Genomic DNA, 11,499 nt, shown 5'->3' with positions numbered 1-11,499 from the left:
ACCACAGCAGCCCATGCAGACAGGCTATAGGACCTGATCACTTGAAAATCAAAGTGCAGACAGTCTGTTATAGATGTGAGAAACAAATCTGATTTGTCTGCAGTCTGAACAACACCTAGACACATCTTTAGCTTTTTTCTGCTGGAATGACATATACAGTATACATGTACAGTGCGGATGCACAGAACCCAACAGAACCGTATTGGCCAAGAGTTTGTGAGTGTGTTCACTAACTCTGGAGGTGTTTTCCAGGCCTTGTCTCTGTCTGAGGATCTTGAGTCTCTCGTAGTAAACAGCTGGTTTCAGCTCTTCATTGTTACTGCTCAGACTGGAGTCCACGCCATGCTGAGGGATCACTGCAGCGACACAAACACACACCAGTGTTACCACACACTCCTCACTTCATTCTGACCTACAGTACGTTCACATTGCCAGCGCCCAGATGTACCTGCTGAGGTCTGGATACGAGCCTTGCCCTCCCTCTCGGACTCTATGACACGAAGGCCTCGCTCCACGTAGCTCTGGAAGAACTGCGATGTGTTTTTGAGGAAGGGCTCCAGGTCTGCATCAGAGTACTTCTGTTTGTACTCGTACAACTCAGTCAAACCCTGACAAGAAAATTAGATAATGTGTTAAAGATTGCCTCATGTTTTGCAGACTCTTTGTTATAAGCCTCTTGTTTTCTGTTAGTGAAGTTACTCAAGTAAAAAAAAAAAAAAAAAAGTACAAACATTTCTTTCAAGTGCTAAAGTGCAACGAGAAGTGAATAAAGCTTCATCTGAATGTGTTTATGTGGGCTGAGCTGACCTCTTTAGTGTTCTCCTTGGAGCCGATCTTCTTGAAGATTTCAGACAGAATGTCACTGACCTTAGCCTTTGACATCCGATCCTCCTGGGAACAAAACATCAAGGACAAAATCCTTGTTACATCCACTGTCAGTTATGCAACACGACTCGTTCTGATACAGTGAGGCCGCTGAATTTTCTTCAGTGAAGAACCTAAATGGCCATTGAATGTGTTCATTGTGGAGATGTGTTGCTTACTGTGCGCAGACCAGTCTTCTCGTTGCCGCGGTCGCTCTTAAGTCCTGACAGGTTTCCAGAGTGTTTAACTACCCGCCTAAGATGGGCCTCCAACTCTGACTCATTACGATTCTCTATCATTGATAGGTGGTCCAGGATCTGTTTATCACAAATAAAAGGATCTAAACCACTTAATCAACATATTTGGATTATATAAATTGAGTCTGGGTGTGGGCATGTGTGCGTGATTGCATTACCTTGGCCCCAGTAAGCTTGCAGAGTGTGTGCAACAGAGTCTTGAGGGTTCTGTGAGGGACGTCACTCTTTAGCTGCTTGAGCTTCTCTTTGGGGAAAACCTTCATGAAGTTGTGGACATCCAGTAAGATCCGATCCAGATTGATACTGTTGATTGTCTCTGGGAGGAAGCGGATCATCCTCCACAGACACTGAACACACACAAACACAGTAGAGTATGACATATATAAAGCACCATTCTAAAAAGGACAGTAAACTAGTAGGACATTTGGATATATCTGGTCCTCTGATGTCCACTACTTACCTTCATGACCAGTTCAGAGAACATTGGGGGACCAGCTGTTGTGACCAAACTGTCCTGAAGAAGAACCAACAGAGCACTATAGAGAGGCAAGGAGGGAAGACGGTGTTAAGTCAATGGGTAAGAAAAACATTAAAAAAAAAAAACAACAAAGTGTCTTTAAATTCTTTGAAAATGATTAAGTCTGTATGATGCATGGGCTGTGACCAGTCACTGTGTCCCCTCTATTCAAGTCACTTAATGACCTGAAACAATAAATATCGAAAATACTTTTACAGCTAAGGATAAGTCTGACTCAATCATACATATGTCATTGAAGACACCGCTTTATGCTAAAACAAGGCATCGCTAGGAATTTGCATTTAAAAAGACATGAAACAGTCAAGTATTAAAAGGTTTTGTACAGAACTACATGTTAGATTTATACAAAAAAATAATAATTACATATAAAATGTTAAATTGTATCCAGTTTAAGTGGGTTACAAAGTGCTGCTCTGGTTCTTGCTTGTCGCCATGAGTTTGACAAGTTTTAGGTCAATCCAGGACGACAGCCTTGAATCAGTTGACCCCTACTGTTACCTTTTTTCAAAATCAAATCACATTGCTTCAGTGGGCTTTACAATCTGTACAGTGCACTACATCCTCTGGCCTTAGAACCTTGATTTGAGTTCATAAAAAAAAAGAAAAAAAGAAAAGAAAAGAAAAAAATATAGCCGCAAGCGGCAATCCACGGGTTCTAACCTCTTTTGCCCCAAATCGGCCACCCTAACCCTCATCCCCCACAGTTGATGACATCAGCCGCCGTGTTGCTCAAAGATCTGTGCAATACATAACCATGACAACCCCCTCCAACCCTCTCCAAATAGGTTTGGAATTTGCTAATGGAATTTATACCGCCCCCTATAGGTTGAGCTCAACATGCTTTGGTAGGCAGATTCCCAGTCCCGAAGCTTTTTTGTAGGGGACTATCAGGAGGACATCTATGAAAAATTTTAAGTCAATAGCACTTATGGCTTGGCGGGGAGAGCCTTTTGAAGTTTACACCCTATGTTATAGTGCTCCCATCTGACGGATTGGGATCAAATTCTTGGAAAAGCATTTGGACGACAATTACACTCAATATACCAAGTTTTGTGTCTCTGGGTCCTTCCAGCTCGCCATAAATTAATAAAATGCAAACAATGATGGTTAATGACGAACAGGCCACACCCACTTTCACCTATCAACATGGTACTTAAGATATTAGTCAATACTCGTCCCTAGAGCATGCATACCAAATTTGGTGAAATTCCATCCAATGGTCTTTGAGATATGCATGTGCAGCATTTATAGTGCCCCCTATAGGTTGAGCTCAGCATGCTCTGGTAGGCAGATTCACAGTACAGTTGTGAACCTACCCACCAAGTTTTGTGATTATAGGGCAAAGGTTGTGGGAATTATAGCCAATAATAATAATCCTCCTCCACTGAACCACCACCTTATCGTGGTGGAGGGGTTTGAGTACCCGAATGATCCTAGGAGCCATGTTGTCTGGGGCTTAATGCCCCTGATAGGGTCTCCCAAGGCAAACAGGTCCTAGGTGACAGGTCAGACTAAGAGCGATTCCAATCCCCCTGATGACGAGTATAAAAACCAAGGACATTCACGTCGCCTGGAATGGCGTTTCCGGGGCCCCACCCTGGAGCCAGGCCTGGGGTTGGGGCTCGCAGGTGAGCGTCTGGTGGCCGGGTCTTACCCCAAGGGACCCAGCCGGGCTCGACCCAAAAGAGCGACGTGGGCCTGCCCTCCAGTAGGTTCACCACCTGCAGGAGGGGTCAGAAGGGGCCAGTGCCATGTGATTTGGGTGGTGGTCGTGGGCGGGGGCCCCGACGACCCAATCCCCAGATGGTGACTCTGGCCATGGGGACATGGAATGTCACCTCGCTGGGGGGAAAAGAGCCTGAGCTAATGTTTCTGCTAGCTAGCCTCGAGGAAATTCTGGCAAACCATCCGGCACCTCAGGAGGGGGTAGCAGCCCTCCACCAACACCGTTTACGGTGGAGGTGGGGAGCTGCGGCAAAGCACCGGTAGTGGATGAGATCCACCCTAAGTACCTCAAGTCTCTGGATGTTGTGGGGCCATCTTGGCTGACACTTCTCTGCAGCATCGTGTAGCAGTCGGGGACAGTGCCTCTGGACTGGCAGACCGGGGTGGTGGTCCCTCTATTCAAAAAGGGGGACCGGAGGGTGTGTTTCAACTATTGGGGGATCACACTCCACAGCCTCCCTGTTTGTGGACTTGGAGAAGGCATTTGTCTGTGTCCCTCGCTGCATTCTGTGGGACGTTCTCCGGGAGTATGGGGTTGGAGGCCCTCTGCTCTGCTGTAGAGTCCCTGTACGACCGGAGCAGGAGTCTGGTTTGCATTGCCGGTTCGCATTGCTGCAGTAAGTCAGACCTGTTCCTGGTGCATGTTGGACTCCGGCAGAGCTGCCCTTTGTCACCGGTTCTGTTCATTATTTTTATGGACAGAATTTCTAGGCACAGTCAGGGGCTGGAGGGGGCCTGGATCGGGAGCCACAGGATTTCATCTCTGCTTTTTGCGGACAATGTTGTCTTGTTGGCTCCGTCAAGCCATCAGTGCAGCAGCCGCAGTAATATGGTCGTTGTATTGGTCTGTCGTGGCGAAGAGAGAGCTGAGCTGAAAGGCGAAGCTCTTAATTTGCCGGTCATTCTACGTTCCTACCCTCACCTACGGTCATGAACTTTGGGTCATGACCGAAAGAATAAGATCCCGGATACAAGGGGCCGAAATGAGTTTCCTCCGCAGGGTGGCGGGGCGCTCCCTTAGAGATAGGATGAGGAGCTCTGTCACCCGAGAGGAGCTCAGAGTAGAGCCACTGCTTCTCCACATCAAGAGGAGCCAGCTGAGGTGGCTCAGGCATCTATATCGGATGCCCCCTGGACGCCTTCCTCGGGAGGTGTTCCTGGCATGCCCCACCGGGAAGAGACCCCGAGGAAGTCCCAGGACACGCTGGAGTGACTATGTCACTCGGCTGGCCTGGGAACACATTGGGATCCTCCCGGAGGAGCTAGGGGAAGTGTCTGGGGTGAGGGAAGTCTGGGTGTCCCTGCTCAGGCAGCTGCCCCCGCGACCCGGCCCCAGATAAGCGGAAGAAAATGGATGGATGGATAATGGATGATGGATAATAATGATAAATAATAAAAATAAAACAACAACAATAATAATAACAATAACAACAACAACAACAACAACAATAATAATAATAATAATAATAATAATAATAATAATAATAATAAAGCACAATTTAAAAAAAAAGACTTTTAACAGGGGAAATAAATAAAATATGGATGAAACCGCAAGTGGGGCAACAGAGGAGGGATCCCTCTCCCAGGACAGACAGACATGCAAATATATTGCATGTACTGAACAGACACAATTTACAATTTGCAATGACAGAATATCTGGCATATTTTATATAATATGTGTACATAAAACAAATGACAGACAGCTCTGTTAATGAAAAGTGTACATTTAGTAATTTTTGCATAATTTTGTATATCTTCTGCCTGTTAAGCTTCATAGAGCTGCTCTGGGCCACAGCTGTAACGTGATCAGAGAAACTGCGAAGACCAAAGGGGGAGAAGAGCAGATGAAGAACCATTTCTCAGGGGCTGGTCAGCAGTATTTGGTGGGACCAGTTTAGGTGTGTAAAGGTTACAGCCCCAGAGAAGAAATTTGTCCCTTTCCCTCTTGTCAGCCTTCCTTCTTATTGCTCTCCATAGCTGTTGATGTACATGTCTGTTGCACATGTCGGTTGCTCGTCGAAGTTGGCTCCCAGTTTAATCAGAAACAAGAAAGAGATTAAGTTTTCTTTCGTGTTGTCATTTATTTTTCTGCTGGACTTTGTGTCTCTATGCTTTCCTTATGCTAATACAAACAATAATTGGTTTTCATAACAATGACTACCCAAAGATTTATAAAGTAGTGCAGGATTTACAATTTAAAAGTTCGTGGAGCGGCTGCACATGAAAAGATGGAGCTCTGCGCCTTTTCTCTGGGCACTCCTTGTTGGAGGCAATATAACAAAATGCTCAGGCCTGTGTCCACATGTGTCTCCTAATATTTCATGTAAATTACCAGTCATCCATCCATTCTTGAATCGGTACTCAGTAGCACAGATGCAGTTAAGTCTAAATACATAAATCACTTATTTGGGCTTTCGGAATTTGTTGCATGACTGTTAAACAATGTTCAGTCCTGAGAAAGTGAAGGTGAATTAAATTTTGAGGTGAACTGTTTTTTCATACCAACCTTATCATGTTGGTCTGATCAGACTTCTCCAGAACTCTTATGACCAGCAGGTTTACTGATCGGATGACCTGCTGTCCATCCTCAATGTCCTCCACTCTGCCGTCCAGCATCAGTGTTATCAGACCATGCATAAGGTCCTTCAACACACCCATAGACGCCTCTCTAGCCAGGGACTCCATAGAGAACAACTGACAGAATTGAACAAGAACAGTTTCAGAGAGATGTTAGAGTTTCCTTGCCTCTGGTCCTGAATCAACCTCACCAGTTACAGGCTGGCCACACTGGGTGCCTGAAATATGGGAGCGAGCGGCAGCAGCTCAGCAACAAAGCTGTCACACACTAAACAAGCATCCTGTGCGGCGAGCCTGATATCATATGCATCAGATCATCAGCAGGCAGACACTCACAGATAACATGTTTCCTATGATGCAGCTGTACAGTTTGATGATGTCCTTCTTGTCCAGTCGGTCATCAGCCATGTGCGTGCTGTAGATGAGCCTCAGCTGCATGAAGGTAGCGATGAGGAACTGATCAATGTGTCCTGACATGACTTCTGCTTTGTCTTCCTGCCGCAACACCTCATCGATCTGGAGGGACAAAATAAACACTTGAGATCTGCTTTAAAGAAACAATGATGGATCTTTCTTTAATAACAGCGTATCATTATCATGTGAACTGTGTCTCATAGTATGAACCTATAGAGAGCCATAAACAGACTATGTAACTCCCCTTGCTTTACAGAGCTTTGTTGTAAGTTTTAAGTTCTCATCGTTTAGTTGTCAGGTCAACAACTTGATTGTTTTGCTGTTGGTTATGGTTTACAACTGTGACAGAGGGGCATCATACTGAATTTTCCATTTTTTTGACTTATCCTTACAGTAGTTTTAGCAGTTGCTCTAAGCAATTCACTTTTGTTCTTCGTGGGAAAATAAAAGAAATGATGATTTAAGATGCTATTTCAGAAAAGGGACTTATTTGTGCAGCTGTGTCTCGCTCATCCTCGGTTAACATTTGTATGGATATAGTAAAATAAGTATGGCATGCGTTTGTAGTATTGTAGTTGGATTCCTCATCTTAACCCTGGCTTTTATTAGTCAACAGTTTCTCCAAATACCAGAACCCATCCTACCTTCCTGCTGCTGTCAGTCTCTACAACCAACACTGCTCCCAGTAGAGCTCACTGTGCACTGTGCAATACATACTCTACACATAACCCATTTCTCATTTTGGTTTGATCTGGACAATTTTATTACGCATATTTATTATCTATTGACAACAATTCACTGCCACACCATTTACAATTACACTGTTGTGTTAGAATAAACAGATATATGTACTGTGCATGACTGCGTGTGTGTGCGCGCGCGATACCTGTGCCAGTGCCTGTATGCTGGTGTTGATGTCACCGCTGGCCACCTGAGAGATGACAAAATTGATGGTCGAGGCGGTGCTATTGTGGAGGTCATCAAAGTGTGGAGATACAGCTCGCATCCTTTCAACACAAAAAACAATATTGTTTGTAACAAAATATATTTAAATCTGTGTTTTTAATGCTGCTTTCTATCTGAACTGTGTGTTTACTTGGGTTCAGGGATCATGATGGGCTCCAGCAGCTCATCCAGCTTGTGTTGGACGAGGTCCGGCAGCTCACACACCCTGCTCTGGTCCATTTCAATCATGTCCAGGTCTAACTGGAACTCCTTGGGGATGGAAGGGTGGGAGGACTCTGTGTGCTGGGCGTTCTGACGGGCTTGACTGGATGGACGGAGGGAGGAAAGGGTTGATTGGGGGGACAGTATATTTAGTTGGGTGTACTGTTGATCAGTGCCTTTCAACTCCAGTCCTCAGGAACATTGGATATATGCAAATACCATCATACATTCCCCAATGTGAAAAAAAAGAGAGAGAGCATGTGACATTAAGTCTAATGACAATGTATAATGTTAAACAACCACCTTTAAATAGCTTAAATTCAGTCAGACATTTAAATAAGAAGATTAGCGTGGTGGGTTGACCCTCGAGTACCTTCCCTGCTTTGAGTCTAATGAAGATCTGTCTGGGAGAACCAAATATTTAAGAATTCAAGTATCAACAGCCTAGCCTTTTACAAATGTTAGCTGAACCATCAGGACTGGAGCTGACCAGCTCTGATCTAAAAACAAACATCACACATTTGAATCCTTTAGAAAGGACTGAAAAACATACACACTGAAAAGCTGCCCTGATAATTGGCAATAAAAAAAGAGAGAAAAAAAAAAGGATTTTCCTTCCATCCATCAATTGTTAGCCACATTACTGATTAATAATTAACAATGCAGATTTTTTGCTTGATGACAGCTTATTAAACTGACTGACAGGGGGGATAGTCCGGTCTTATGACATGAAGAAATCAGATATTTGTAATATCTAATAATAGCCATGTAAAGTTGCTTCTGCTTCTCGTGCTGCTCACCCGTCCTTATTTAACAACTGGCCAAACCAATCTTAAAAGATTGCTCGTGACTTTTACAAACTGTTTTGAGACTAATTAAGCAGATGACTTTAAGCCAACTAATCTTCATAAAATGTGCACGGCTCGTCTCTGCTTTCGATCTAGTACTGTATCTAGCATGAGTCTTCTTCTCTCCTTTTTCCAAGTTGACTTAGGGTTGTCCCTTATTGTGTAATAATATATGTATAAAGGATCCAAGACAAATTGGACTGTGATTTCTATTTATACAAGCAGACAGCAGAATGTGAGCTGGTATTGAATATCATGCTATGAATATTGTAGCAAAATATAAATGCAAAAGGTATTTTTCACAATAATAATGAAACTTAAAGTTCAAGGTATAGAGTTAGAGGTCATGTTAGAACCAAAGAGTCCTGCTGGGCTATAATAGTTTAACGGTAGAATGTTAATATCGACAGAGCACACTTGTCTGGGCTTCAGCACCAACCACCACTCTGCACTTCATTTCCAAATAACTACTAACAAATACCAAGGCCAGAGCTGAAGCTGAGCCTTGAAGAATAGGGTAACAATGTGTGCAATCTTTTTAGTCGCATAAAACTCACTTGCTGACATTGTCATGAGCAATAAACTAGCCAAGCTTTGATAGGTTAGGCAACAATTGCCTGGAGCTCTAGAAAGACGGCCATAACTTGCTAAACTAACAGACAGTGCATAAACCAGAGAGCAGGCTTATTTTCTGACAGTCTTTTTTCAACTGGTTGTTTGCAAATGCTCTATTGTGTTGTCTCAAAATAAAACTGCATCTGAAAGCCCAGAGAATCAATACAAGAAATAGTTCCTGGTGTTGTTACTGTTCAAATTATTCAACATGGTACACTTTTTACATTTTTTTTTCAGCTAATACATCATCAAAAAAAAATTAAGGTTTCTACATTTAAAGCATAAACAAATTAAAGCTCCACTCCAGTGCATCTTTTTTATGATATCTTTCCTGACAACTTGCTGCACTGTTCAGCACAATTCATTTGCCCAAACTATACCTAGACTATTGCAGAATCTACAAATCATACGTAAAGCTGCAGGTTTTGTCAGGCACAATGACAACAATGTTTATCTCACTAAAATGGTGATGTGGTTGCCGTGGTGATGGATGATCTCTAACTTTTAACTACACCCTTGTTGTTTCTTAGGAAAAAAAAAGCAGTGACTGGACTTGGGCTTTGACAAAAACTGCCATGTATCACATTAAACATATATACATTTTTTTCTAGGTGGGTGAATTGGAATTAATTGATAGGATTGCACAGTCCTCTTGTTTAAGTTAAAATTTCCCAAAACCAACCAAAAGAAAAAAGAAGAAAAAAAAAAAAAAAAAAAAAAAAGAGGATGTGGCCATCGATGGTTGATGGTTTTTTTAAACAATAAAAAAGTTGTTTTCTCCAGAATACAGTAGCACTACATTTCTAGCCAACAGAGTTGTGTAAAACTAAGCAGAAACACTTCATCACATTTACAGGTACAGTCGTCAACATAAACACGCAAGACAAAGGGGTGACACGAGAAGAAGAATGAACTTCATATGAAAGTGACAGCGGCAAATTTTAAGCTTTAGTCTGCTGCTTTACCCGTCATGCGACAGTGGGGAAGAAGAACAGACCCTCATTGCCCACCATTTGAGGAAGCACGACTAAATCTCAAATGGCGTAGCAAGCTTTTCTGTTCATTAGTTTCATGAGTAATGGAGCATTAGAAGGCATTCAGAGCGGAATTCTTGTACAATGACAATATGTAGGTAGAAAGGAGCGAGGAGGAGGTACTCACATCCTATACGTACGATACATTATTCTGCTCCAGAATGGAAGGCAGGCAGAGCAGAAAAAGGAGCAAATCACACAGGAAGAAAGATGAAGGGTTAAGAGACAGACAGGCCGAAGTCGGGCGGCCGGCCCAGTAGCCGGCCTAGCAGCTGGCCACTGATACAAACAAGGTTGGTTTCACAGACACAGTGGAGAGAGGATTTCATGTGCTACTTTTGTTTTATAACTAGATATCTGTGAAAACAACCCAACATGCAATGACCAAGTAAAACAAGATGAGAAGTACAGATAAGTTGCAAGCAAAACAAACATTCAAAAAATGTATGGCATGAGTCCAACTAGAGTGAAGTCACAACAGTCCACAGCATGTACAAGTCTGTTTAAAGGTCTGATACACTGAGGTGGTTGTTTGATAGAATGGATGACATGCTTATGAAATACAGTATGGAAAGATTGATTGATTGATTGGTTTAAGTTAGACACCGCACATCCAGCTGCTAGACTTTTCATTTGGAAAGTGAATTTCATCAATTTAGAGGTAAGGGAATACTTCAAGTAGTGCTGGTGTGATGCATCAACGCAATCATAAACGTAAATGCGCCAATTTATGTAACGTGCATCAACACGGAGGATGTAAATATCTGCCACAATGGCAGATCCAGTGTATTGGTTGATGATTAAAAATCATCAATTACAAGTTTTAAAATGTTATGTGGGATAAGTTTTTTGTTATATTAACCTAGTAATAAAAAAAAGAGCTTAATACAAAAAATAATCGATAAATTAATCAATAAAAAAAAAAAAAAAAACAATCAATCAGTAAGTGCCCCCGTAACTTAAAGTGTCACCATACATAACTGGATACTTTTATTTGTTGTTAAATAGTAATAAGTTTATTTGCATTGAGGAAATTTTAGAGATAAATTTAAAGTTGGAACCATATTTTTTTTCTTTTGGGCATTTATCCAGCTAATTCTAACATAAGAAAGAAGCATAGAATATTTCTAGATTTAGGCCTGCTGTTGGCAAAAAGAGTGTTTGCAATTGCTTAGAAAGAGGTAGACAGACCACGGATAGGTAAATGGCTTTCAGAACTAACAACGACTCTGCCCTTATAAAAGATTACGCATGCAGTCGAGGTAAGCAATCAATTTTTGATAACATCTGGGGCTCCGTTAGAAATTTTCTTGCAAACAAAGACTCGTCTCATTTGGTGGAACCACCTGGGGAGGACCCATAAGTGGCCCTCTGCAGTTCCTTTGGGAAATGATTATGGTCTGGTATTGAATGACCAGTACCTAATTTATGCAGCATAATGCTCACTTGTGAGTATGTGC

General features: G+C 42.5%; 1 protein-coding gene across 3 annotated transcripts in view; it reads right to left on the bottom strand.

The window, feature by feature from the left end:
• ckap5 (cytoskeleton associated protein 5) overlaps window positions 1-11,499 on the bottom strand; it is a 64,759-nt gene that overhangs the window by 24,467 nt on the left and 28,793 nt on the right. For 2 of the 3 annotated variants that reach the window (XM_037107891.1, XM_037107894.1), the window contains exons 35-44: window positions 7,472-7,645; window positions 7,262-7,382; window positions 6,298-6,477; window positions 5,891-6,078; window positions 1,582-1,657; window positions 1,280-1,468; window positions 1,044-1,181; window positions 808-891; window positions 449-608; window positions 235-356 (exon numbers count right to left, since the gene is read on the bottom strand). In XM_037107891.1, coding sequence (XP_036963786.1) covers window positions 235-356; window positions 449-608; window positions 808-891; window positions 1,044-1,181; window positions 1,280-1,468; window positions 1,582-1,657; window positions 5,891-6,078; window positions 6,298-6,477; window positions 7,262-7,382; window positions 7,472-7,645 — 1,432 coding nt within the window. Of the gene's footprint in view, window positions 1-234; window positions 357-448; window positions 609-807; window positions 892-1,043; window positions 1,182-1,279; window positions 1,469-1,581; window positions 1,658-5,890; window positions 6,079-6,297; window positions 6,478-7,261; window positions 7,383-7,471; window positions 7,646-10,166; window positions 10,191-11,499 lie in introns of all 3 variants that reach the window. The other variant, XM_037107892.1, reaches the window with a different exon arrangement.

This window comes from Acanthopagrus latus, chromosome 8 (genome assembly GCF_904848185.1).
Source record: "Acanthopagrus latus isolate v.2019 chromosome 8, fAcaLat1.1, whole genome shotgun sequence".
NCBI classification, from domain to species: Eukaryota; Metazoa; Chordata; class Actinopteri; order Spariformes; family Sparidae; genus Acanthopagrus; species Acanthopagrus latus.
Note: the sequence above shows the minus strand (reverse complement) of the source record. Positions and strands in the feature narration are given on the sequence as shown.